Source organism: Alosa sapidissima, chromosome 9, assembly GCF_018492685.1.
Source record: "Alosa sapidissima isolate fAloSap1 chromosome 9, fAloSap1.pri, whole genome shotgun sequence".
NCBI lineage: Eukaryota > Metazoa > Chordata > Actinopteri > Clupeiformes > Clupeidae > Alosa > Alosa sapidissima.
In genome coordinates this window covers 38,193,563-38,220,062 of record NC_055965.1, presented here as the reverse complement: position 1 = coordinate 38,220,062, position 26,500 = coordinate 38,193,563, and the positions used below count along the sequence as shown (strand labels likewise).

At 43.7% G+C, this 26,500-nt stretch overlaps 1 protein-coding gene across 1 annotated transcript in view; it reads left to right on the top strand.

The window, feature by feature from the left end:
• Positions 1 to 26,500, top strand: part of slc5a10 (solute carrier family 5 member 10) — a 91,310-nt gene that overhangs the window by 15,526 nt on the left and 49,284 nt on the right. Inside the window, exon 10 of the mRNA XM_042104378.1 lies at positions 3,818 to 3,953. Coding sequence (XP_041960312.1) covers positions 3,818 to 3,953 — 136 coding nt within the window. The remainder of the gene's footprint in view (positions 1 to 3,817; positions 3,954 to 26,500) is intronic.

Sequence of the window (26,500 nt, the reverse complement as noted above, 5' to 3'; positions counted from 1 at the left end):
TTTAATAAGATGTTGTTGGACGATCAGACTTTTAGAGAAGCTTTTGCTGTTTTTTGGGAGAGTTTTAAGTTGGAGAAACCTTTTTTTCCCTCTTTGCAACAATGGTGGGATGTAGCAAAAATTCTAATTAAACATGTATGTCAAAAATATACTTTCAATGTCAGTAGAGACTTAGCTAGATCCATGAAAACTTTAGAAAAGGAAATTGTGGATTTGCAAAATGTGGTTGATAACAAAGGAAATTCAGAGCAAATAGAATTACTTAAAAGTAAAAAAGTGGAATTGGCGGATTTTTTGGGGGGAAAAACACAGGGCACTTTGATCCGCTCAAGAATACAAAATGTATCTGTAATGGATGTTCCGTCTAAGTATTTCTTTAATCTAGAGAAGAAAAATGGAAGAAAAAAGTTAATTCATGCTGTGCGCTCAGAAACAGGAACATTGTTGACTAAGCCAAATGAAATAAGACAACGAGTAAGGAGTTTTTACTCCGAACTTTTTAAAAGTGAATTGGTTGGAAATCAGGAGATTGAACGTGGTTTCCTTCATGACTTGCCAACGCTTTCAAAGGCTTCAGCAAAGATGCTGGATGGAGCTTTATCATTGAAAGAACTCTATACTGCCCTGCTGGGTATGGAAAATGGACGTGCTCCTGGTATTGATGGACTGCCAGTTGAGTTTTATAAAGGCTTTTGGTCAGTATTGGGGAAAGATCTCCATGAAGTGCTGAATGACAGTATAGAGAAAGGAATCCTTCCTCCGAGCTGTCGAAGGGCTGTGTTGACACTGTTACCAAAAACAGGTGAATTGACCGACCTGAAGCATTGGCGCCCAGTGTCTCTCCTGTGCATTGATGTTCAAATGTTTTGCAAAGCACTAGCAACTAGATTGAGAGAAGTGATGGAACAAATAATACATGTTGATCAAACTTACTGTATTCCTGAAAGGTCAATTTTTGACAACATTTTCCTTGTTCGAGATGCGATTGAAGTTTCTAGTAAATTAAAAAAGAATTTTGGATTTGTTTTCATGCATCAGGAAAAAGCTTTTGACAGAGTTGAGCATAAGTATTTATAGGGGGTGTTAGAGGCTTTTGGATTCAATTCGGGTTTTATTAATTTAAAGGGAAACTTGGCAAATGGTGACTTTTCCCGCTGCCCCTAGCATCCCCAGGCGGAAAACCAACCTTGCAACATTGAGACTACCATCCCGGAAAGAGAACTGAGAAACAAGAAACTCGTTTTAAATCGTGTTTCTTACCTTGTAACATCCACATTGTCTGCCGAACTTATGCTAACCGTTTTGCTAGCTTGTAAACAAATCCATGTGCTTTCTCGTTACCTTTTTCCACAGTTTGAAATAGCATAATGCACAATTTCTCCAGCAGAGGGGGAAATCCTGCCAAGTTTCCCTTTAATTAAGGTGCTCTACAATGACATTGAGAGTATAGTGAAAGTTAATGGTGGTTTGTGTCCCCCTTTTAAAGCACTAAGAGGTGTAAGACAAGGTTGTTCATTGTCTGGAATGCTCTATTCCATGGCAATAGAACCTTTGCTTCACAAATTAAGGTGTAAAATGACTGGCTTTTCTCTGTCCAATTGTGAAAAGGTTTTTTGTTTATCAGCGTATGCCGATAATTTGGTTGTAGTAGTCAATGATCAAAATGATGTTGATACTTTAAATGATGTTGTGAAGGATTTTGGAGTGATATCATCTGCAAAAGTCAACTGGAAGAAAAATGACGCTTTTCAGATAAGTAATTGGGTAGATGGACCAGCCAAACTTCCAGAAGGTTTAAATTGGAAAAAAGGGGGTTTCAAAAATCTGGGCGTCTTTTTGGGAGATGATAATACTGTACAAAAGAATTGGGATGGAATCATTGAAAAATGGAAGGGACGTTTAAAAAAATGGACATGGCTACTACCTCAGATGTCATATAGGGGACGCTGTCTGGTTATCAATAGATAGATAGATAGATAGATAGATAGATACTTTATTGATCCCCAGGGGAAATTCAAGGTCTCAGCAGCAGCATACATACAACACAAACACATTCAATAATCTAGTAGCATCTTTTTTGTGGCATTGGTTGGCTGTTTTAGATCCACCATCAGGTCTTTTAATGAAGATCCAGTCAACCCTAATAGATTTCTTCTGGGATAAGTTACATTGGATCCCTCAGAGTATTTTATATTTGCCAAAGGAAGAAGGTGGCCAGGGTTTAATCCATTTGCCCAGTAGAGCAGCTGCTTTTAGGCTTCAGTTCATTCAGAGGTTTCTTACTGGGCCAGAAGATCTTGTTTGGAGGCCAGTGGCTTGTGAAATCATGCATAATGTGAGTGGTTTGGGTTTAGACAAATCTTTGTATTTCCTGGATCTTCATGCAATACATTGTATTGATTTACGTGTTTTTTATCAAGACAAGATCTGTTTTTTTTTTTTAATATTAGCCGAGCGGAAGAGACTGGTTCTTTGCATTGGCTCCTAGAGAAGCCTCTAATCTATGGATCAAGACTGGACATTTCAAGGAATGTAATGCCTGGATTGAACAGTTATTTATGCAGTACTGGACTTACAAGTTTGCGTCATTTGGTGGATGTGTCAGGCTCTCTTAGGGACAGTGCCACACTGGCTATGCGCATGGGAGTGAGGTCCTTGCGTATGGTGGATAAAATCTTGCATTGCTAGAGAACAACACTAACATCACCTGAGCGCAAAATGATAAAGACAATGATGGGGTTTTGATTCCTGATAAAGATGATAAATACATATGTTGATGGGGTTTTGATTCCTGATAGAGAAGACCCTTTTCCTGAATTGTCACTTACACCGAAATTAAGTGATTGTAAAGGTCTTTTTTTGCCCAATGGTAAATGGAAGTCAATGGTAAATGTCTTTACAAGAACTGTGTTACAGTGAGAAATAAAGACAGACTAAATGGAAAGGTTGATACGCGTTGGCGTTCTACTTTTGGTTTAGTAAGTACTGAGTGGAAATCTCTACACAAACCACCATTAACTAAAAGAGCTGGGGACTTACAACGGAGGTTACTGCTGGTATTTTGGCAGTTAACTCTTTTATTTCTGTTTTAAATCAAAATGTAAGCCATGAATGTCCTTTTTGTTTGGAGAGAGAGACTGTTTTTCATGCCTACTCAAATTGCTTCAGACTGCCACCTTTGTTTAAGTTGTTAGCAAAGCTATTAGAGTGTTTTGGAGAGTTTTTCTCTATTCAGACCTTTATATTGTGGTTTGAATATGTTCAGAAAGAACATTGCAAGTGTGAAATGATTAATTATATCTTTGGGAATGCTAATATGGCCATTTATATAAGTAGGAAGAATAAGATTGAAAAAGACTCTGACCATGATGTAATTTATATTTTTATTCGCCTGGTGAAATCAAGAGTAAAATTGGAATTTGACTTTTATGCAACAAAAGGTGATTTTAATTCTTTTGAAGAACAATGGTGCCAAGGTGGAGCAATATGCTCATTGGTCGATAATGAATTATTATTTTCAGGTTATTTTCTTTGATTTTCAGTTTTTCTAAAAAGAGTGATGGTTTTATGGTAATGTAATAGTGTGTTTTGTAATAAAGAGCTTTTAAAATTCTAAAATGATCTCTCTCTCTGTCCCCCCCCCTCTCTCTGTTCCCTCCTCTCTCTCTCTCTCTGTTCTCTCCCCCCCTCTCTCTCTGTTCTCTCCTCTCTCTCTGTTCTCCCCCCTCTCTCTGTTCTCTCCCCCCCCTCTCTCTCTCTGTTCTCTCCCCCCCTCTCTCTGTTCTCTCTCTCCCCCCCCATCTCTCTCTCTCTGCAGGTGATAGTGCAGAGGTCTCTCTCAGCTAAGAGTGTCAGTCATGCTAAAGGAGCCTCCATATTCGCCAGCTACCTCAAGATGCTGCCCTTTATCTTCATAATACTGCCTGGCATGATCAGCCGAGCGCTGTACCCAGGTAACACACACACACCTGACACACACACACACACACACACCTGACACACACACACACACCTGACACACACACACACACACCCGACACACACACACACACACTCAAGATGCTGCCCTTCATCTTCATCATACTGCCTGGCATGATCAGCCGAGCGCTGTACCCAGGTAACACACACACACACCTGACACACACACACACACACACACACACACATACACACCTGACCTGCTCACACTCACACATATTTGCACGCACGCACACACACACACACACACACACACACACACACACACACACTCACTCACTCACCTGTTGTGCAGGAGGCTCCCTCAGCTCTAGCATGGACTGGGAGATTCGAGCCATGAGGTTGAGGCCCTGGTGAGGTGGGTTGTCACGGTAACCGCCTCCGGTGGGGTTGCCATGACAACCTGAGGCGCCTGGAGTGTCACAGTCATAGAACTCCTCAGAGGGGGCGGAGTCATCGGAACCCTCGCCCCGCATCACCACGGTGCTGTCTGCGTCGTCACCATGGCTACTGGCATGAGAAGAGGGAGGGGTGTGTGTGTGTGAGTGTGAGTGTGTGTGTGTTGGGTCCAGCTCCTCCAGGGGGTCACCATACTCCTCTGAGCTGGACGTGTGTGTGTGTGTGTTGGCCTGCTGCACCAAACGCACGTCGGCGTCCTGGCCAATCAGCAGCTTCAGGGTGCGTGGCTTTGGAGTGGGGGGGGCAGCAGAGTGTGTGGGGGGAGTGTGTGTGTTGGCCCGCTCTGTGTGTGTGTGTGTGTGTGTGTTTGCTTGGGGTGTGTGTGTGTCGTCCCGCTCTGTGTGCAAAGCTGGAGGTGTGGGAGACTGTGAGTCACTGTGTGTGTCGGCGTGAGTGTGTGTGTTACTGAGTGTGTTAGGTTGGGTGTTGGCGTGTGTGTCGGTGTGTGTGTCGGTGTGTGTGTGTGTGTTACTGAGTGTGTTAGGTTGTGTGTCGTCGTGTGTGTGTGTGTTACTGAGTGTGTTAGGTTGTGTGTTGGCGTGTGTGTGTGTGTGTGTGTGAGGTTGTGTGTGGGCGTGTGTGTGTGTGTCCGGTTGTGTGTCGGTGTGTGTGTGTGTGTCCGGTTGTGTGTCGGTGTGTGTGTGTGTGTCCGGTTGTGTGTGCGCGTGTGTGTCAGGTTGTGTGTCGGTGTGTGTGTGTGTGTCCGGTTGTGTGTGTGCGTCAGGTTGTGCGTCCGGTTTGGGCAGCGGCTGGCTGAAGCGGATGGCCTGCGAGGTCTCGGCCAGTTGTGACCTCATCAGGTGCACGGGGGCGGGCCGACTGACATCACGAATGTTAATGAAGCCGATGACATCACTGGGCGGGTCCGGCTCGGGCCACACGGGCAGGTAGTCGATGAGCGCCGCCTTGGCCAATCCCAGAAGCCCCGGGTGCGTGTGAGCCGGCGCGGGCGACGCCCTCTGCCGCTTGGCCACGGGCCGCATGGCATTCTGGGATACGCTGGCCTTCTCCGAGGAGGTGCGGCTGGCCGTGTCGGCAGAGACCAGCGCGTACTTGGGGTTGATCAGTTTCCTAGCAACGGCTGCGGAGGGTGGGGGAGTGGGCGTGGCTACGGAGAGGGCGGAGTAAGGCTCGGGCGGCTCAGCCAATGGGAGCTTAGAGAGGTTGACGCTGCGGGAGGTCAGGTAGAGCTCACGGAACTGGCGGTCAAACATCTCCACTGTCTGGCCACTCATCACGGTGATCAGGTTCCTGTCCAGACGAGACGCCGTCCACGTGAAGCTACACACACACACACACACAGTTACATACACACATTCACACACACACACACACACAAAACATTAAAAGCAAAATGTAAATATCAACTAATCATAATCTAATTTAGATACACACATAATCTAAATATCAACTAATCATAATCTAACTAACATAATCTAACTAATCAAAATGTAAATCGACATTTGTCAGACCGGTTAAAGTCGTGTGTGTGTGTGTGTGTGTGTGTGTGTGTGTGTGTGTGTGTGTGTGTGTGTGTGTGTAAGTAGCTCCACCTGGTGTTTTTCCTAATTAAGAGTTCCACTGACTCACACATATGCTAGGTAGGTGTGTGTGTTCACCCCTAACCTAAAGTTAACCGTGTGTGTGTGTGAGTGTGTGAGTGTGTGAGTGAGTGTGTGTGTTCACCCCTAACCTAAAGTTAACCGTGTGTGTGTGAGTGTGTGAGTGAGTGTGTGTGTTCACCCCTAACCTAGAGTTAACCATGTGTGTGTGTGTGTGTGTTCACCCCTAACCTAAAGTTAACCGTGTGTGTGTGAGTGTGTGAGTGAGTGTGTGTGTTCACCCCTAACCTAGAGTTAACCATGTGTGTGTGTGTGAGTGTGTGAGTGAGTGTGTGTGTTCACCCCTAATCTAGAGTTAACTGTGTGTGTGTGTGTGTGTGTGTGTGTGAGTGTGAGTGAGTGTGTTAAAGTAGCTCCACCTGGTGTTTTTCCTAATTAAGAGTTCCACTGACTCACACATATGCTAGGTAGGTGTGTGTGTTCACCCCTAACCTAAAGTTAACCGTGTGTGTGTGTGAGTGTGTGAGTGAGTGTGTGTGTTCACCCCTAACCTAAAGTTAACCGTGTGTGTGTGAGTGTGTGAGTGAGTGTGTGTGTTCACCCCTAACCTAGAGTTAACCATGTGTGTGTGTGTGAGTGTGTGTGTTCACCCCTAACCTAAAGTTAACCGTGTGTGTGTTCGTGTGTGAGTGAGTGTGTGTGTTCACCCCTAACCTAGAGTTAACCATGTGTGTGTGTGTGAGTGTGTGAGTGAGTGTGTGTGTTCACCCCTAACCTAGAGTTAACTGTGTGTGTGTGTGTGTGTGTGAGTGTGAGTGAGTGTGTTAAACATCTGTATGTACTCAAACAAATGATTGAATACTGACTGCTGACACATCATTTTTTGCCAACACTCCACTCCCTTTGCACAAACACACTCACACATGCACAAACACACACAAACACATATTCCCCAAACTCTGTATCACCAATATACAGTTTTTGGAGCACATCTGAAAACACTTAGCAAAAAAATGCTGTGTGTGTGTGTGTGTGTGTGTGTGTCCATCTACCACTAGAGGCACTGCAGTAACATCACATCACCACTAGAGGCACTGCAGTAATATCACATCACCACTACAGGCAGTAACATCACATCACCACTAGAGGCACTGCAGTAACATCACATCACCACTAGAGGCAGTAACATCACATCACCACTAGAGGCACTGCAGTAACATCACATCACCACTAGAGGCAGTAACATCACATCACCACTAGAGGCACTGCAGTAACATCACATCACCACTAGAGGCACTGCAGTAACATCACATCACCACTACAGGCAGTAACATCACATCACCACTGGAGGCACTGCAGTAACATCACATAACCACTAGAGGCAGTAACATCCCATCACCACTAGAGGCACTACAGTAACATCACATCACCACTAGAGGCACTGCAGTAACATCACATCACCACTAGAGGCAGTAACATCACATCACCACTAGAGGCACTGCAGTAACATCACATCAACACTAGAGGCAGTAACATCCCATCACCACTAGAGGCACTGCAGTAACATCACATCACCACTAGAGGCACTGCAGTGATCACCACTAGAGGCAGTAACATCACATCACCACTAGAGGCACTGCAGTAACATCACATCACCACTAGAGGCACTGCAGTAACATCACATCACCACTAGAGGCAGTAACATCACATCACCACTAGAGGCAGTAACATCACATCACCACTAGATGCACTGCAGTAACATCACATCACAACTAGAGGCACTGCAGTAACATCACATCACCACTAGAGGCACTGCAGTAACATCACATCACCACTAGAGGCAGTAACATCACATCACCACTAGAGGCACTGCAGTAACATCACATCACCACTAGAGGCACTGCAGTTCACCACTTCTCATCTTACCCATACCTGATCACCAATTATCTACAAACTTCATTATATACAATACCTTTATCAATATCTTATTTAAAGTCTTAACTTATGATATAATACCTGTAAGATATTTATTATACAATATCTTTATCAATATCTTATTTAAAGGCTAGAGGTTTTGTAAGAAAAATATTTTAGAGGGATTACACCTTGGGTTAAGACTAAATCTTCTCAGACAAACAAGGGACTCTGACACACACACACACATGCAGACACACACACACACACACACACACAAACACACACACACACAGTACACACACACACACACACACACTCTCACCTGTACGATCCTGAGATGGCCCTGTCTCCGTCCACACACATACTCTCACCTGTACGATCCTGAGATGGCCCTGTCTCCGTCCACACACACACACACACACACACACACACACACACACACACACTCTCACCTGTACGATCCTGAGATAGCCCTGTCTCCGTCCACACACACACACACACACACACACACACTCTCACCTGTACGATCCTGAGATAGCCCTGTCTCCGTCCACACACACACACACACACACACACACACACACACACACTCACCTGTACGATCCTGAGATAGCCCTGTCTCCGTCCACACACACACACACACACACACACACACACACACACACACACACACACTCTCACCTGTACGATCCTGAGATGGCCCTGTCTCCGTCCACACACACACCAGAGTTTCCGCTAGGAGACAGGGCCATAGGTTTCGTTTTCCGGACATTTTGATGATATGCCGGTCAAATATCCTATTATCGCTGCTACCCACGTCTCCAGTGGTTCCACTGTTTAACTTGCACAGATGCGCACACACAAGAATGAGCGCTCACACCACTACCCCTAAGGCTATGCTTCTTTATTTGATAACAATAAATTAAGAAATATTTCCTATTCTGGGAAATGTTTAGTTTCTTTTTCTTTCGGTCCGCGGTTCAATTGATACCGTTTAATTGTGCCTGAAATTATCCGCGGACCAGCAATCTCCTCGTCGAGGAGGCCCTAACCCTGCAGATCATAGACAGAGAAAGCATAGGCCTACTGTATGCTTTGGGTACAAAACACTGATGCATGTCCCGTGTACACGGAGAATGACAGTGTCTTGGAGCGGCCTACTGTATGCTTTTAACACAGATGCATGTCCAGTGTACACGGAGAATGACAGTGTCTTGGAGCGGCCTACTGTATGCTTTGGGTACAAAACACTGATGCATGTCCAGTGTACACGGAGAATGTACACTGACATGCAACTGGAGCGGCCGCAACCCGGCAACTCCACTTCCAACGGCATTCCGACAGATACGCCCGACACTTTATCTGGTGGTGGTGGAGTTGACCGGACATCTGAGGCTTCAGACGTTACCAATTTATCATCATCCATTGCGTCTGGCCTCTGGAAAAACTTTTAAGGCTAGTCTGCCTGGGCCTGGCCATGTTTGAACCGCCTCACTCATTTGTTCGTTGTTTAACATGGACGTTTTAAGCGTGCGCTTCCTATTTGAAATGTTTCCTATTTGAAATGCAGCATAGGCTATGCGTGTTGTTTAATAGCTTTCAAACGGTAGAGCCTGTACATTTAAAAACATAGCCAGAGGACGTATTGCTTTAATAGGCTTACATTTTAAGGCTTATTCTCAAATTCAGGTTAGGGGGGTGGGATTATTAGCCAATTTCAATCGGACAATTTGACTGGAGAGATTTAATTTTGTCGGACATTTCATTTTTTTTCCGGCCAATGTCCGGTAATTACCGGACAACGGAAACCCTGACACACACACACACACACACTCTCACCTGTACGATCCTGAGATGGCCCTGTCTCCGTCCACAAACATGAACCTCTGTGCCAGGGTTCCGCGGAGTTTCTGGGCCGAACGGGTGTAGAACTCGGCACCCCCTGTGCAGCGAACCCGCAGGTACTAAAGGCAAAGAACACACACACAGTTATGCACTAAGACTGCAGGTTCTAGAACACACACACAGTTATGCACTAAGACTGAAGGTTCTAGAACACACACACACACACAATTATGCACTAAGACTGCAGGTTCTAGAACACACACACACACGCAGTTATGCACTAAGACTGCAGGTTCTAGAACTCACACAGTTATGCACTAAGACTGCAGGTTCTAGAACACACACACAGTTATGCACTAAGACTGCAGGCTTTAGAACACACACACACAGTTATGCACTAAGACTGAAGGTTCTAGAACACACACACACAGTTATGCACTAAGACTGAAGGTTCTAGAAAACACACACAGTTATGCACTAAGACTGCAGGCTCTAGAACACACACAGTTATGCACTAAGACTGAAGGTTCTAGAACAAACACACAGTTATGCTTTAAGGCTGCAGGCTCTAGAACACACACACAGTTATGCTTTAAGGCTGCAGGCTCTAGAACACACACACAGTTATGCACTTAAGACTGCAGGTTCTAGAACACACACACACAGTTTTGCACTAAGACTGCAGGTTCTAGAACACACACACAGTTATGCACTAAGACTGAAGGTTCTAGAACACACACACACACAATTATGCACTAAGACTGCAGGTTCTAGAACACACACACACACACAGTTATGCACTAAGACTGCAGGTTCTAGAACACTCACACAGTTATGCACTAAGACTGCAGGTTCTAGAACATACACACAGTTATGCACTAAGACTGAAGGTTCTAGAACACACACACACAGTTATGCACTAAGACTGAAGGTTCTAGAAAACACACACAGTTATGCACTAAGACGGCAGGCTCTAGAACACACACACACACAGTTATGTACTAAGACCGAAGGTTCTAGAACAAACACACAGTTATGCTTTAAGGCTGCAGGCTCTAGAACACACACACAGTTATGCTTTAAGGCTGCAGGCTCTAACACACACACACAGTTATGCATTAAGACTGAATGTTCTAGAACACACACACACACAGATATGCACTAAGACTGCAGGTTCTAGAACACACACACACACACAGTTATGCACTAAGACTGCAGGTTCTAGAACACACACACACACAGTTATGCTTTAAGACTGCAGGCTCTAGAACACACACACAGTTATGCACTAAGACTGAAGGTTCTAGAACACACACAGTTATGCACTAAGACTGAAGGTTCTAGAACACACACACACACACACAGTTATGTTTTAAGACTGCAGGTTCTAGAACACACACACACACACAAACAGTTATGCTTTAAGACTGCAGACTCTAGAACACACACACACACACAGTTATGCACTAAGGCTGCAGGTTCTAGAACACACACACACACAGTTATGCTTTAAGACTGCAGGCTCTTGAACACACACACACACAGTTATGCACTAAGACTGCAGGTTCTAGAACACACACACAGTTATGCTTTAAGACTGCAGGCTCTAGAACACACACATACAGTTATGCACTAAGACTGCAGGTTCTAGAACACACACACACACAGTTATGTTTTAAGACTGCAGGCTCTAGAACACACACACACAGTTATGCACTAAGACTGCAGGTTCTAGAACACACACACACACAGTTATGCACTAAGGCTGCAGGTTCTAGAACACACATACACACAGTTATGCTTTAAGGCTGCAGGCTCTAGAACACACACACAGTTATGCACTAAGACTGCAGGTTCTAGACCACACACACAGTTATGCACTAAGACTGAAGGTTCTAGAACACACACACAGTTATGCACTAAGACTGCAGGTTCTAGAACACACAAACAGTTATGCACTAAGACTGCAGGCTTTAGAACACACACACAGTTATGCTTTAAGACTGAAGGTACTAGAACACACACACAGTTATGCCAAAGATCCTTGATTACTAGCAAGATAGAGCAACGTAATTTGTTACTATGGGAGCAAAACGGGACAGTTCCGATCTGCATAAGTGGGAGTGTCACCTTACGTCACTAAATAAACTTTCTCTCTTAATAAGCAATAAGAACAGATAAACATAAATGTGTTCAGAGTATTATTGTCTATAATCATGTATAATACCAATGAATCATTCTTTAGGACATGATATGAATAATTTAATTAGTCATGTGAACCGAGCTAGCTAGCTAGCTAACGCTAGCTTAAAATGCTATACAAGTGGATGGGAGTAGCTATGGCAATACAGCTATGCGCTAACAAGTGACTAGTAGTTGAAGGACTTCGCTTAAACTTAATATACTGTTGCAAATTCACTTGAGTATAAACTATCCACTTTAACTAATGCCAGTAATGTTATTCAGCTAGTTGTCATTTCAAAGAAATTACACTTCTCCGTTTAAAATGTTACCTTAGCTAAGAGGCTAGCTAGCATGCTAACAACCGGACAGTAACTGACAGCAGCATGGTCTGATATTAAGTTATTTTATTACAAATCCGAAGGCTAAAAAATTACACTTTTAGGCTTGAAATGATCCCAAACACTTACAGATTATGACAAAATTTTCCAAAAAACCCTCAACAAATCCAGAAAGACATAATGACCAATTTATTGGTAAAATTCCACAAGTCTCCATTGACATTAGTGCAGCAAGGGTTTACTCTGGTCTGCATAAAGGGAGATTTCCCCCCCCTTCCCCTTGCAATAATCGAACGCGGAAATTGTCGAACGTTTGCGCCTCTCGCTCCGCTTGAACCCTCTCTGGTTATGCACTAAGGCTGCAGGTTCTATAACACACACAGTTATGCACTAAGGCTGTAGATTCTAGAACACACACACACAGTTATGCACTAAGGCTGTAGGTTCTAGAACACACACACAGTTATGCCAGAGAGGGTTCAAGCGGAGCGAGAGGCGCAAACGTTCGACAATTTCCGCGTTCGATTATTGCAAGGGGGAGGGGGGGAAATCCCCCTTTATGCAGACCAGAGTAAGCCCTTGCTGCACTAATGTCAATGGAGACTTGTGGAATTGTACCAATAAATTGGTCATTTTGTCTTTCTGGATTTGTTGAGGGTTTTTTGGAAAATTGTGTCATAATCTGTAAGTGTTTGGGATCATTTCAAGCCTAATAGTGTAATTTTTTAGTGTTCGGATTTGTAATAAAATAACTTAATATTAGACCATGCTGCTGCCAGTTACTGTCTGGTTGTTATCATGCTAGCTAGCCTCTTAGCTAAGGTAACATTTTAAACGGAGAAGTGTAATTTCTTTGAAATGACAACTAGCTGAATAACACTACTGACATTAGTTCAAGTGGATAGTTTATACTCAAGCGAATTTGCAACAGTATATTAAGTTTAAGCGAAGTCCTTCAACTACTAGTCACTTGTTAGCGCATAGCTGTATTGCCATAGCTACTACCATCCACTTGTATAGCATTTTAAGCTAGCGTTAGCTAGCTAGCTAGCTCGGTTCACATGACTAATTAAATTATTCATATCATGTCCTTAAGAATGATTCATTGGTATCATACATGATTATGCACAATAATACTGTGAACACAATTATGTTTATCTGTTGTTATTGCTTATTAAGAGAGAAAGTTTATTTAGTGACGTAGGGTGACACTCCCACTTATGCAGACCGGAACTGTCCCGTTTTGCTCCCATAGTAACGAATTACGTTGCTCTATCTTGCTAGTAATCAAGGATCTTTGGTTATGCATTAAGACTGCAGGTTCTAGAACACACACACACACAGTTATGCACTAAGGCTGTAGGTTCTAGAACACACACAGTTATGCACTAAGACTGCAGGTTCTAGAACACACACACACAGTTATGCACTAAGGCTGTAGGTTCTAGGACACACACAGTTATGCACTAAGGCTGTAGGTTCTAGGACACACACAGTTATGCACTAAGGGCCCGTTTCGTTCGTTCGTCCGTTCATATACATGTAAACAGAGATTTAGCTCCCTCAAATGCACTTTTACAAACGCACTCCAAAGTGAAGATTTCTTAAACGATGACGTGTTCAATTGTGTCGTGTGTCAATTCGATTTCATACATGCAGCAAAGATAGAGTGGAGCTTTTGATGTGCAGTGCCTCCCTGAACATTTCACACAGACTGTAGCCTACACACCACACGTGATATGCGATTATTTTTAATATTTAAGTATAAGTATACGTATAAGTATATATACTCTTTTGATCCCGTGAGGGAAATTTGGTCTTGGGATTTATCCCAATCCGTGAATTAGTGAAACACACTCAGCACATAGTGAACACACAGTGAGGTGAAGCACACACTAATCCCGGCGCAGTGAGCTGCCTGCAACAACAGCGGCGCTCGGGGAGCAGTGAGGGGTTAGGTGCCTTGCTCAAGGGCACTTCAGCCGTGCCTACTGGTCGGGGTCCGAAGTCCGAAGCGCTAACTAGTAGGCCACGGCTGCCCCATAGTAACCAGTAGGCCACGGCTGCCCCATAGTAACCAGTAGGCCACGCCCCATAGTAACCAGTAGGACACGGCTGCCCCATAGTAACCAGTAGGCCACGGCTGCCCCATAGTAACCAGTAGGCCACGGCTGCCCCCCATTTCGCATACTATTTCGTGCTCACCTCACACAGGTTGACACAGCAATTGTCTGTAGTAACATCAAATCACCACTAGAGGCAGTAACATCACTTCTGACTTAATTATGTAGCTAAGTAAGTCTCGTCTCAATGGATTATAACATGTTGGATTAAGTCATCTTCATTTCCAAACCTAGAGGATTTACACGTATGTAGAAGATAAGGTAGGCTATGTTTGTTATTCTGGCCCGCTGCGGCATGATTAATTGCCGTATCTGAGAAGTTATGAATTGCTATGGTGAGTTTTGGCAATGGGTTTGCTGACAGTCAATTGCTATCAAACATGAGTTAGACATCCGTAGCCTGCATTAAAGTGCTATCAAACATGAGTTAGACAAACGTAGCCAACGTTAAACTGCTATCAAACATGAGTTAGACAAACGTAGCCGACGTTAAACTGCTATCAAACATTCATAGGTGCCAACTCTCACGCATTGGCCGTGAGACACACGCATTTGATTAGTTTCACACACTCACACGCCACACCCCCGATTTCTCACACTGAAGTGTCAACCCGGTCGGTCAGATGCCTGAAAAATGAGTTTAGCCTATCTATAGATCTACCTGTTGAGCCACGGTTATGCTTTCAGAGACGGTGAGAGGGTTCAAGAGCACCCCCTGTCTGTGGAATTTTCTAAATTTTCTCTCATTTGCGATGCTACTTCAGAAGCCGTCCCAGTCGCATTCATTCCCCCGCATTTCCCCGGCTTCAGGTATGCTTTGAGTGTTATTGAGTATTTTTCACGCTGAAGTGTCAACCTGGTAGGTCAAATACCTGACAGATGAGGTTCAACTAAACTAAACCTATACATATGTTTTATATGGTTCGCGAGAAAATTAACATTGAACCGACGTGCAATTTAGGCTAATCATATTTGCATTTTGCACACAGTGTACACCCATTACTCACACAACACGTGGCAAACCCAATATCACAATAAACAGCAAACCGTACCGAATACGAGGATATAAAGCATGCCTCTGTGCAATAAGTGGTTCCTGAGTAATCCGGTTTTAAAATTGCAACACATTTCTACATAGCCTCATTGGGGCGAAATTATAATGTATTCTAATGTAAACTATTTGTCAGTAGGCCTACATACATTTTTGTAAATTGCTCAGCCATAGATTATCCCACTATCATGGTTCTTATATTGTCAGGTTCCAGCCAATCATATTACAGATAAATTAATATATTTATATTGGCATGCTTCCTAGTGACATTAATGCAAAAATATGAAGAAAATCAAATAACGAGACACAAATATTGATATAAAGCCTGACATAAGCCATATGCAAACATTCACATCATGCAGATATGGGTACATCCTGAAAAAGGAATAGCATGTAGGCTATAGGCTATGGCCATTACAATGACCAATATATTATCTTAAATAAACTAGCTGAATAACACAGGTGACCACTTCTGCATAATTTCATGGAGTGCTGAAATGTACACACATTTCTGAACATTTCTGAACTGTGAAATGTAGCATATGTTTTTGTGGTTGTGAACTTATTGCAATATCACTATAACTATTCCACCTGTGTGTGCATGGTTATAATTCTGAAGTGCAAAATATCAAGCCTTTGCATGGAATCATTGCCTCAATATCAACACATCAGGATGTAGGCTATGAATCTGATTGAATTTAGTATTGGCCATCCCCAAAATGCTAGCCTGACGAGCCAGACCCACATTAAAATGTAGGGTCTGGGCACTCACCGTTCGCAGTGCTCAGTCCGAGGGGCGGGATAATCGGTTGTCTTTCAAATTCCCTCTGCACGCAATAGGACAGCACTGAGTCCCATGCGTTTTCCCACCAGCGGAGCTAGTTGGCTAGTTTAAACTTTTGCCATCTCAAAACAAGCTTAACTCGTGTCACACTGTTGGCCAACAGCAATATCCATCTTCTTTGTTTTCAAGTAGCAGGGAATTCAAGCCAAACTGTTGCAACTGTGCCATTAATCATTATGTTATGCCCCCCTAACGACTCTATAGACCATTTGATTGGCCTGATAGAAGTTTAATTTTTCGAGCTCACAAGCCAACGGAGAGTTGCTAGACTAGCCCTGGAAGCATATGTAATTTGCTGCCGCTAGGGTGTGTCTAGATTTCTAAGCTACCAAAATGCACCAGAATACAGGAAATCACATCAAACAAATGAAAAAAATTCTGGGGGAAGACCCCCAAACCCCCCTTCCACATATGCGACAATTAGTGGGGAGCCCTTAATACATGTGGGCCCAGGGGCCCAAAAGTTCATAATCCGTCCATGCCTGGTCCCTACACCTGAGAACCACTGATGTATGGTTTTTTTACTGTACGGTATAATGCTGAATGAGCCAAACAAAAATTTCCGCATCAAAATTTTGGTTGGCCCCACCAAATCTCACTCCAAGGTTTTTTGAAAAGTTGGCAGCCCTGAAACATGAGTTAGACAACCGTAGCCGACGTTCAACTGCTATCGAACATGAGTTAGACAACCGTAGCCTGCATTAAACTGCTATCAAACATGAGTTAGACAACCGTAGCCGACGTTGAACTGCTATCAAACATGAGTTAAACCGTAGCCGACGTTAAACTGCTATCAAACATGAGTTAGACAACCGTAGCCGAAGTTCAACTGCTATTAAACATGAGTTAGAAATCCATAGTCGACGTTAAACTGCTATCAAACATGAGTTAGACAAACGTAGCCGACGTTAAACTGCTATCAAACATGAGTTAGACAACCGTAGCCGACGTTGAACTGCTATCAAACATGAGTTAGACAACCGTAGCCTGCATTAAACTGCTATCAAACATGAGTTAGACAACCGTAGCCGACGTTGAACTGCTATCAAACATGAGTTAAACCGTAGCCGACGTTAAACTGCTATCAAACATGAGTTAGACAACCGTAGCCGAAGTTCAACTGCTATTAAACATGAGTTAGAAATCCATAGTCGACGTTAAACTGCTATCAAACATGAGTTAGACAAACGTAGCCGACGTTAAACTGCTATCAAACATGAGTTAGACAACCGTAGCCGACGTTGAACTGCTATCAAACATGAGTTAGACAACCGTAGCCTGCATTAAACTGCTATCAAACATGAGTTAGACAACCGTAGCCGACGTTGAACTGCTATCAAACATGAGTTAAACCGTAGCCGACGTTAAACTGCTATCAAACATGAGTTAGACAACCGTAGCCGAAGTTCAACTGCTATTAAACATGAGTTAGAAATCCATAGTCGACGTTAAACTGCTATCAAACATGAGTTAGACAAACGTAGCCGACGTTAAACTGCTATCAAACATGAGTTAGACAACCGTAGCCGACGTTGAACTGCTATCAAACATGAGTTAGACAACCGTAGCCGACGTTGAACTGCTATCAAACATGAGTTAGACAACCTACTATTATTATTTATTTAATTTTTTTTGGACAACATAGTTAAGGCGGGAGGCGTGTGTGTCGCCTGAGCTGTAAAATGCTGCAGGAAACACTGGTTATAACACACTTATACCATTACCTGACAATGTGCTAAACAAACACAAACACACACACACACAGAAAAGAATGTATAGAATGTGGCTCAAAATAACAATGTGGGGTGTGTAGAGTAGAAGGAACAAGGAAGGTTCCCATGAACAAATCAAACACACACACACACACACACACACACACACACACACACACACACACACACAATTTCCCATGAGTTAATCACACACACAAACGCACACACCTGCAGATGTCCTGTGTGCATACTGGCCCTCTCACACATGTCAAGGAATTGATTGACAGCTGTCGTCTCGATGATGATGTAGACAGCAACACGCCGCCTAAACCCCGCCTCCAGCAGGTCTCTGAAGATGTCAACATCTGTGAACACATCCATCACCACGGCGATCATCTGTAACAACACACATACACACACACATACTCATAAATACACACAAAAATATATATATACACACATTCACATAATCACCAAAGGACTCATCTGCACAACACAAACACACACACACACACACACACACACATAAATACTAGGGCTGCCAATCGATTAAAAAATGTATCTAATTAATTACATACTCTGTGATTAATTAATCTAAATTAATCACATGCATACATTTTTGCTATGAACATATCTTAAAAACAAGTTTGGCAGATGAGTGAATCATTATAGAGCCAAACCAACATTATAGACTTTAAAGTTCAACATCTCTCTCTCTTATTATAACAATATAGAGCCAAACCAACATTATAGACTTCAACGTCATAAAGTTCAGCGTCTCTCTGTTTTATTATCATTTTCCCTTTGGCTCAGGCATCAGCGTAGTGTCTGGTGTCAGATCTTTAGCATGATGAATACAAATGACTGAAGCTACCACTCACTGTCAATGACATGTGCAGAGTATGCTACCCTAACACCAAGGTAATGTGCAGAGTAGGCTACCCTAACACCAAGGTAATGTGTGGTATACCCCCCATGATTTATCCTGTTTTGGCTATTCAAACATGTTAGATAGATAGATAGATAGATAGAGTTTGTCGGTTAGTTAGTTAGTTAGTTGGTCATAGGGTAGGCTAAGCAAACAATAGGCTACATTAGAGAAGTTAACTTTTACCAGGCTGGCGACTAGTATTATTATCACCAAGAGGTGTGTTAACTTGTACCTCCGGATTGTTTTGCATTGAGGTGATGCTTCAGACTTGACGAATATGGTAGGCAACGGAAATTCCTTACTGCAGAAATAGTAGGTTGATGCTCCTGTCAACAGGATTGGTCTGGGGCTAGGCGTTATTTTTTTTACAGCTAGCCTATAGGCCAAATGTGTTCTTTTTAAAAGCTAGCCTAGGCTATATGCATTCTTTTTAAAAGCTAGCCTAGGCTAAATGTGTTCTTTTTAAAAGCTAGTCTATAGGCTATATGCATTCTTTTTAAAAGCTAGCCTAGGCTAAATGTGTTCTTTTTAAAAGCTACACTATAGGCTAAATGTTTCATTCAAAGCAGTGGGTGTTCTTTTTAAAAGCTAGCCTATAGGCTAAATGCTTTTTTAAAAAAAGCTAGCCTAGGCTAAATGTTTCATTCAAAGCAGTGCTTTCTCTTCTGCCTCCTACAGTCGCTATAGCCAGACTGCACTGGGTCAAATGTCACTATGAAATGCGATTAATCAGCATTCATTTTTTTAATATGTTAATATTTCTGTAATTAATGAATCGAAATTAACATGTTATTTTGACAGCTCTAATAAATACACACACAAATACACATTCACATAATCCCCCAAGTGACTCATCTGAATGATTCATTGCATTTGCCATAATATCGTGATATAATCAAATGCGATTTCATCACCAAGGGACTCATCTACAACACACACACACACACATAATTTCATCTACACAACACATACACAATTTCATCTAGACAACACACAAACACATAATTTCATCTACACAACACACACACACACACACACATAATTTCATCTACACAACACACACACACATAATTATATTAAATGAAACAAATAATTGCATATTATATCACAATCACAATATTGGTAAAAAAATCGCATTTTGATTATTTTCCAAAATCTTTCAGCCCTATCATCTACACCAGTGGTTCTCAAAAGGGGGGTCCCCAAAAATATTGGTCACAAAATGATTTGCAGTCTTTTTGTCTTGACATAATGCCTTTGATGTTGACATAGCCTACCTATGAGAGAAGACATTTTCTGCCTCTGCTTCCAATCTCACAACATTTCGAAGGGGAGAGAAGGGGGTCGCGAGACTTGGCCCATGTTTTTTAAAGGGTTGCCAGACAAAAAGTTTAAGAACCACTGATCTACACAACACACACACTACCACACACACACACCATCATGAGTATGCTAGCCAGGAGGGAGGGAACTATATGTGTGTGTGTGTGTGAACACAGTTGTGTTTGTAGCCAGGAGGTTAACGCCTGCAGGGAGGGAGGGACATTTCACAATAATACCCCTGTGCGTGTGTGTGTGTGTACACAGCTATGTGTGTGTGTGTGCGTATGTGTGTGTGTGTGAACACAGTTATGTTTGTAGCCAGGACGTTAACGCCTGCAGGGAGGGAGTGACTTTTACTCACATCACAATAATACCTCTCTGTGGAAATGTTTAGTTTAACTATGCATATGAAAATATATCACTTTTTAAATAGGTTTCTCATTTAATGAAATGTGTAGTGTAACTATGCATATGAATATATAACTTTTTACATAGGTTTCTCATTTAATAAAATGTTTAGTTTAACTATGCATATGTGCTATGAGAATATGGTGGTTTGTAAAAGTTCTTATCTCTGTGAATACCAGCTGGTTAGATGGATCACTGTGTGTGTGTGTGTGTGGTGTGTTGTGATTTTCCGGGTGTGTGTGTGTTAAGAGTATAAGAACTGACCTCAACCACAGACCTGTGGACTTGTTAATTCACATTTTGGTAACATACTCCCGATATCTAGAATAAAGCTGCAGTCTCACACCAGTTGTCTTGGAGTCATTTTGATCACAACTCCTAAAGCCTTTTCTCTTCTGATTCGGTTCTGAAATTCTGATTGTGTTTCCACTATTCCAGTTCTGATTCAGAATGTTCACTAGTGGAGTTCTGATTGTGTATCCACAGGCTTTTAAGGTGTGCAGGTGTACTCAGGCTTTTAAGGTGTGCAGGTGTACTCAGGCTTTTAAGGTGTGCAGGTGTGTGTAGGTGTGCAGGTGTGGTGTGCAGGTGTACTCAGGCTTTTAAGGTGCGCAGGTGTGTGCAGGTGTACTCAGGCTTTTAAGGTACGCAGGTGTGTGCAGGTGTGTGCAGGTGTACTCAGGCTTTTAAGGTGTGCAGGTGTGCAGGTGTACTCAGGCTTTTAAGGTGTGCAGGTGTGCAGGTGTACTCAGGCTTTTAAGGTGTGCAGGTGTGTGTAGGTGTGCAGGTGTACTCAGGCTTTTAAGGTGTGCAGGTGTACTCAGGCTTTTAAGGTGTGCAGGTGTGCAGGTGTACTCAGGCTTTTAAGGTGTGCAGGTGTGCAGGTGTGCAGGTGTACTCAGGCTTTTAAGGTACGCAGGTGTGTGTAGGTGTGCAGGTGTACTCAGGCTTTTAAGGTGTGCAGGTGTACTCAGGCTTTTAAGGTGTGCAGGTGTGCAGGTGTACTCAGGCTTTTAAGGTGTGCAGGTGTGCAGGTGTACTCAGGCTTTTAAGGTGCGCAGGTGTACTCAGGCTTTAAGGTGTGCAGGTGTGCAGGTGTACTCAGGCTTTTAAGGTGTGCAGGTGTGCAGGTGTACTCAGGCTTTTAAGGTGCGCAGGTGTACTCAGGCTTTAAGGTGTGCAGGTGCGCAGGTGTACTCAGGCTTTAAGGTGTGCAGGTGTGCAGGTGTACTCAGGCTTTAAGGTGTGCAGGTGTGCAGGTGTACTCAGGCTTTTAAGGTGTGCAGGTGTGCAGGTGTGTGCAGGTGTACTCAGGCTTTTAAGGTGTGCAGGTGTGTGTAGGTGTGCAGGTGTACTCAGGCTTTTAAGGTGTGCAGGTGTGCAGGTGTACTCAGGCTTTTAAGGTGTGCAGGTGTGCAGGTGTGTGCAGGTGTACTCAGGCTTTAAGGTGTGCAGGTGTGCAGAATGTGAATACACCATAGACTGTATGGAATGCGCACGGGACAGAAAATGTATCAAAATGTATCGAAAATTAAGTAATCTTTGCGGTATGTCCATCGCAAGCGTTGATATCGCGATAACAATAGATTTTAGATATATCGTGCAGCCCTAATAGATAGATACTTTATTGATCCCCAAGGGGAAATTCAAGGTCTCAGTAGCATACAGACATCACACACACATTCACTAACAGCAGAAAAAAGTAATACAAGTATTAAGTATATAATATAAAAAACACAGCCAAGCAATAAGGACAGTAGAAGATAAAGAATATACTAAAATACAAATTATACTAAATAACACAAAACCTAAATTAAGTCTAAAAACAGTATCCACATAGTGGGTGATTAATCATGAGGCGCTTGCCATGACTGAGGCAGGGACTGAGCATGTGATTCTCTGTGCATAATAATTTACAATATATGCAGGTGTACTATATGCATGTGGGCATGTGGTCTAAAGGACATGGGCATGTGGGCGTGTGGGCGTGTGGTCTAAAGGACGTGGGCATGTGGTCTAGAGGATGTGGGCATGTGGTCTAAAGGACGTGGGCATGTGGGCATGTGGGCATGTGGTCTAAAGGACGTGGGCATGTGGTCTAAAGGACGTGGGCATGTGGGCATGTGGTCTAAAGGACGTGGGCATGTGGGCATGTGGGCATGTGGTCTAAAGGACGTGGGCATGTGGGCATGTGGTCTAAAGGACGTGGGCATGTGGGCATGTGGGCATGTGGTCTAAAGGACGTGGGCATGTGGTCATGTGGGCATGTGGTCTAAAGGACGTGGGCATGTGGTCTATAGGACGTGGGCATGTGGTCTAAAGGACGTGGGCATGTGGGCATGTGGTCTAAAGGACGTGGGCATGTGGGCATGTGGGCATGTGGTCTAAAGGATGTGGGCATGTGGGCATGTGGTCTATAGGACGTGGGCATGTGGTCTAAAGGACGTGGGCATGTGGTCTAAAGGACGTGGGCATGTGGGCATGTGGTCTAAAGGACGTGGGCATGTGGGCACGTGGGCATGTGTTCTAAAGGACGTGGGCATGTGGTCTAAAGGACGTGGGCATGTGGTCTAAAGGACGTGGGCATGTGGGCATGTGGTCTAAAGGATGTGGGCATGTGGTCTAAAGGACGTGGGCATGTGGTCTAAAGCAGCGGTCCCCAACCACCGGGCCGCAGGACATTCCTAACTGGGCCATAGCCTACGACATGAGTTTTAAAAAAATGCATGCAAACTAAACTCAATTTAATTCGCAATAATGTCACGTTTTTACATGGCATAGGCCTATATGCATTTGTTTGATTGCTCGCATGTTTGCATTTTGCAAGGTCTATGTTCTTACGTCTGTCTGTCCCGCCTTCAACACTTTTACATACAGTATTGCCTTCAGCGCTGCGCAGCCTCAGGTCAGCTCACTTCACTTGATCAGTTCTTGGCGAACGGTATGTCACACGAAGTTAGCTAAACTGCTAGAATGAGCAACAAAAAACAAGCATCTTTAGCAGGTCACTGGCCAGAGTGTTCGAGAGCCGCTGCAGAGATTTCTTACAGAAAAAAGTCACCGTTAGCTGCACATTTTAGTGATGAGGACTGGGTGTCAAAACTCGCTTACCTGTGTGGCATATTCGGGTTGCTTAATGACCTCAACCTGTCACTCCAGGGGAGAATGACGACTGTCTTTAAACTGGCAGATAAAGTCGCTGCATTTAAAGCCAAGCTTGATTTGTGGGGACGACGAGTGGACCGGGGTGTATTTGATATGTTCCAAACAGTAGTGGGGGTTTTGGGAGAGACTGAGGCAGGGCCCTTTCTCTCGCAGCTGGTGCGCGATCACCTTGTTGCGCTCTCAAATGAGTTTGAGCGTTAGGCTACTTCCCATCCTCCAAAGATCCACGGCAAACCAATGAGTGGGTCCGCAACCCATTTGTCAATATCCCGAATAGTCCTAACTTGACAGCGCAGGAGGAAGAGCAGTTGATCGAAATTGCAAATGATGGTCTTAAGAGTGTGTATGAGGAAACCTCTCTGGCGGGTTTTTGGATCAAAACCAAAGCAGAATATCCCGAGTTAGCCGTAAAAGCGCTGAAAACGTTGCTACCATTTCCCACCACGTATCTATGCGAGGCTGGGTTTTCTGCATTGACTGCAACTAAGACCAAATTGCGCAATCGACTGGACATTTCAAACACACTGAGGGTGTCACTGTCTTCCATCACCCCCAGATGGAACCTTGTTGCAGGGAAACAAGCACAGGGCTCCCACTGATTAGTTCCCATGTTTGTTCCCATATTTTGTTAAGCATGTTCACACTTGATAGATGTAGCTTCAAGTTCAATTTTCATAGTTCATATTGTTCAATTTTCACTTCTTCAAGTTCACGTTTTTCACATTTTTAAGAGTTCGTTACCTTCACTGTTCATACATAACTGGAGCTAGTTCTTTTCAAGTAGGCTAATGCATGCACAACACATATGGAACATGGAACCCCCGAATCCCGTGTGGTCTACAGCAGGGCAGTGTTGTGCGTGAACGAGTTCAAAAGAATGCGTTCATTGAACACGCTCATTTTTTCGTGAACGTTGAACTGAACGCAACACATTTTTTAATAAAGAACTTGAACGTGAATTAGTTCACATTATGTGTCATGAACGGCAGACATCACTGTAAATAAAGGTTGGAATTTGTTTTCCATTTAAAACTGAGTGACATCTGTTTTCTCTTTTGAAACGCGATGAGAGAAAGTTCCTCCCTCCTGTATTCTCGCTGGTGCCGCTTAAATCATGTATCACCAGACAGAAATGGTTTTGACATTGTGTGCGCAATGCATTGCGGGCAACGTAGTGTCCGGCTGAGAATAGTTGAATAGCATACTGGCTTCTGCACAACGTTACCCATGATGAATTGCAGCAGAGCGGGGTAGGCATAGCAACGCCGCGTAGCAGGCAACGACGAGAGCGCCGAGGGCTGGATTTCATTGCACTAAGTATAGAACTGGTCTACCTTGTCTGTACTGCTGCAAGTTTCATCACCTGGTAAGAAACCCACAATTGCAGTGTCATGAGCAAATGTCTAATGAGCAGCTTCAAAGAACGTATAGTGATTTCTAGCTCGTAGTGTGAAAAAAAGTATTTATTTAAATATCTCACGAAAAAAATAAAATGAACTGAACTTTGAACTAGTTCAGAATTAAAATTGTGAACTTTGAACGTGAACTCTTCACTTTGAGCATGTATGAACTGAACTTGAACTAGTTCAGAAAAGCTGTGAACTGGCACAACACTGCAGCAGGGGTTCCCAAACTTTTCAATGACAAGGCCCCCCAAATACAACTAGGTTCTGGCCAAGGACCCCCTTGATGTGTTATTAAACCCATCGACAATACTACGGCAAATGTAAAAATACATTAAACTAATCTAATAATTATTTTAGCCACAACCACATCGCGATGGAGCATACAGTGTGTAAAAATTGTATTTGGGGCTTTCTGCTATATGAGAGCTATCACTCTACTATTATTCCCAGTCATTATCATGGGAAATATGTTCAGATATGCGTCACATTATTATAATGGCATTGTATAACAACCCTCATAGTATATTTTAAATGTTTCAAATGTATTTATTTCTTGCTTTTATTTTTCCTTCCAACTTGCTGAGGCCCCCCTGGCCCCCCCTCGCGGCCCCCCAGGGGGCCCGGCCCCCACTTTGAAAACCACTGGGCTAGCACTTGTGGTCTAAAGGACGTGGGCATGTGGGCATGTGGGCATGTGGTCTATAGGATGTGGGCATGTGGTCATGTGGGCATGTGGTCTAAAGGATGTGGGCATGTGGGCATGTGGTCTAAAGGATGTGGGCATGTGGGCATGTGGTCTAAAGGATGTGGGCATGTGGGCATGTGGTCTAAAGGACGTGGGCGTGGGCATGTGGTCTAAAGGATGTGGGCATGTGGGCATGTGGTCTAAAGGACGTGGGCATGTGGGCATGTGGGCATGTGGTCTAAAGGATGTGGGCATGTGGGCATGTGGTCTAAAGGACGTGGGCATGTGGGCATGTGGTCTAAAGGATGTGGGCATGTGGTCTAAAGGACGTGGGCATGTGGTCTAAAGGATGTGGGCATGTGGTCTAAAGGACGTGGGCATGTGGGCATGTGGTCTAAAGGATGTGGGCATGTGGGCATGTGGTCTAAAGGACGTGGGCATGTGGGCATGTGGGCATGTGGTCTAAAGGATGTGGGCATGTGGGCATGTGGTCTAAAGGACGTGGGCATGTGGGCATGTGGTCTAAAGGACGTGGGCATGTGGGCATGTGGTCTAAAGGATGTGGGCAT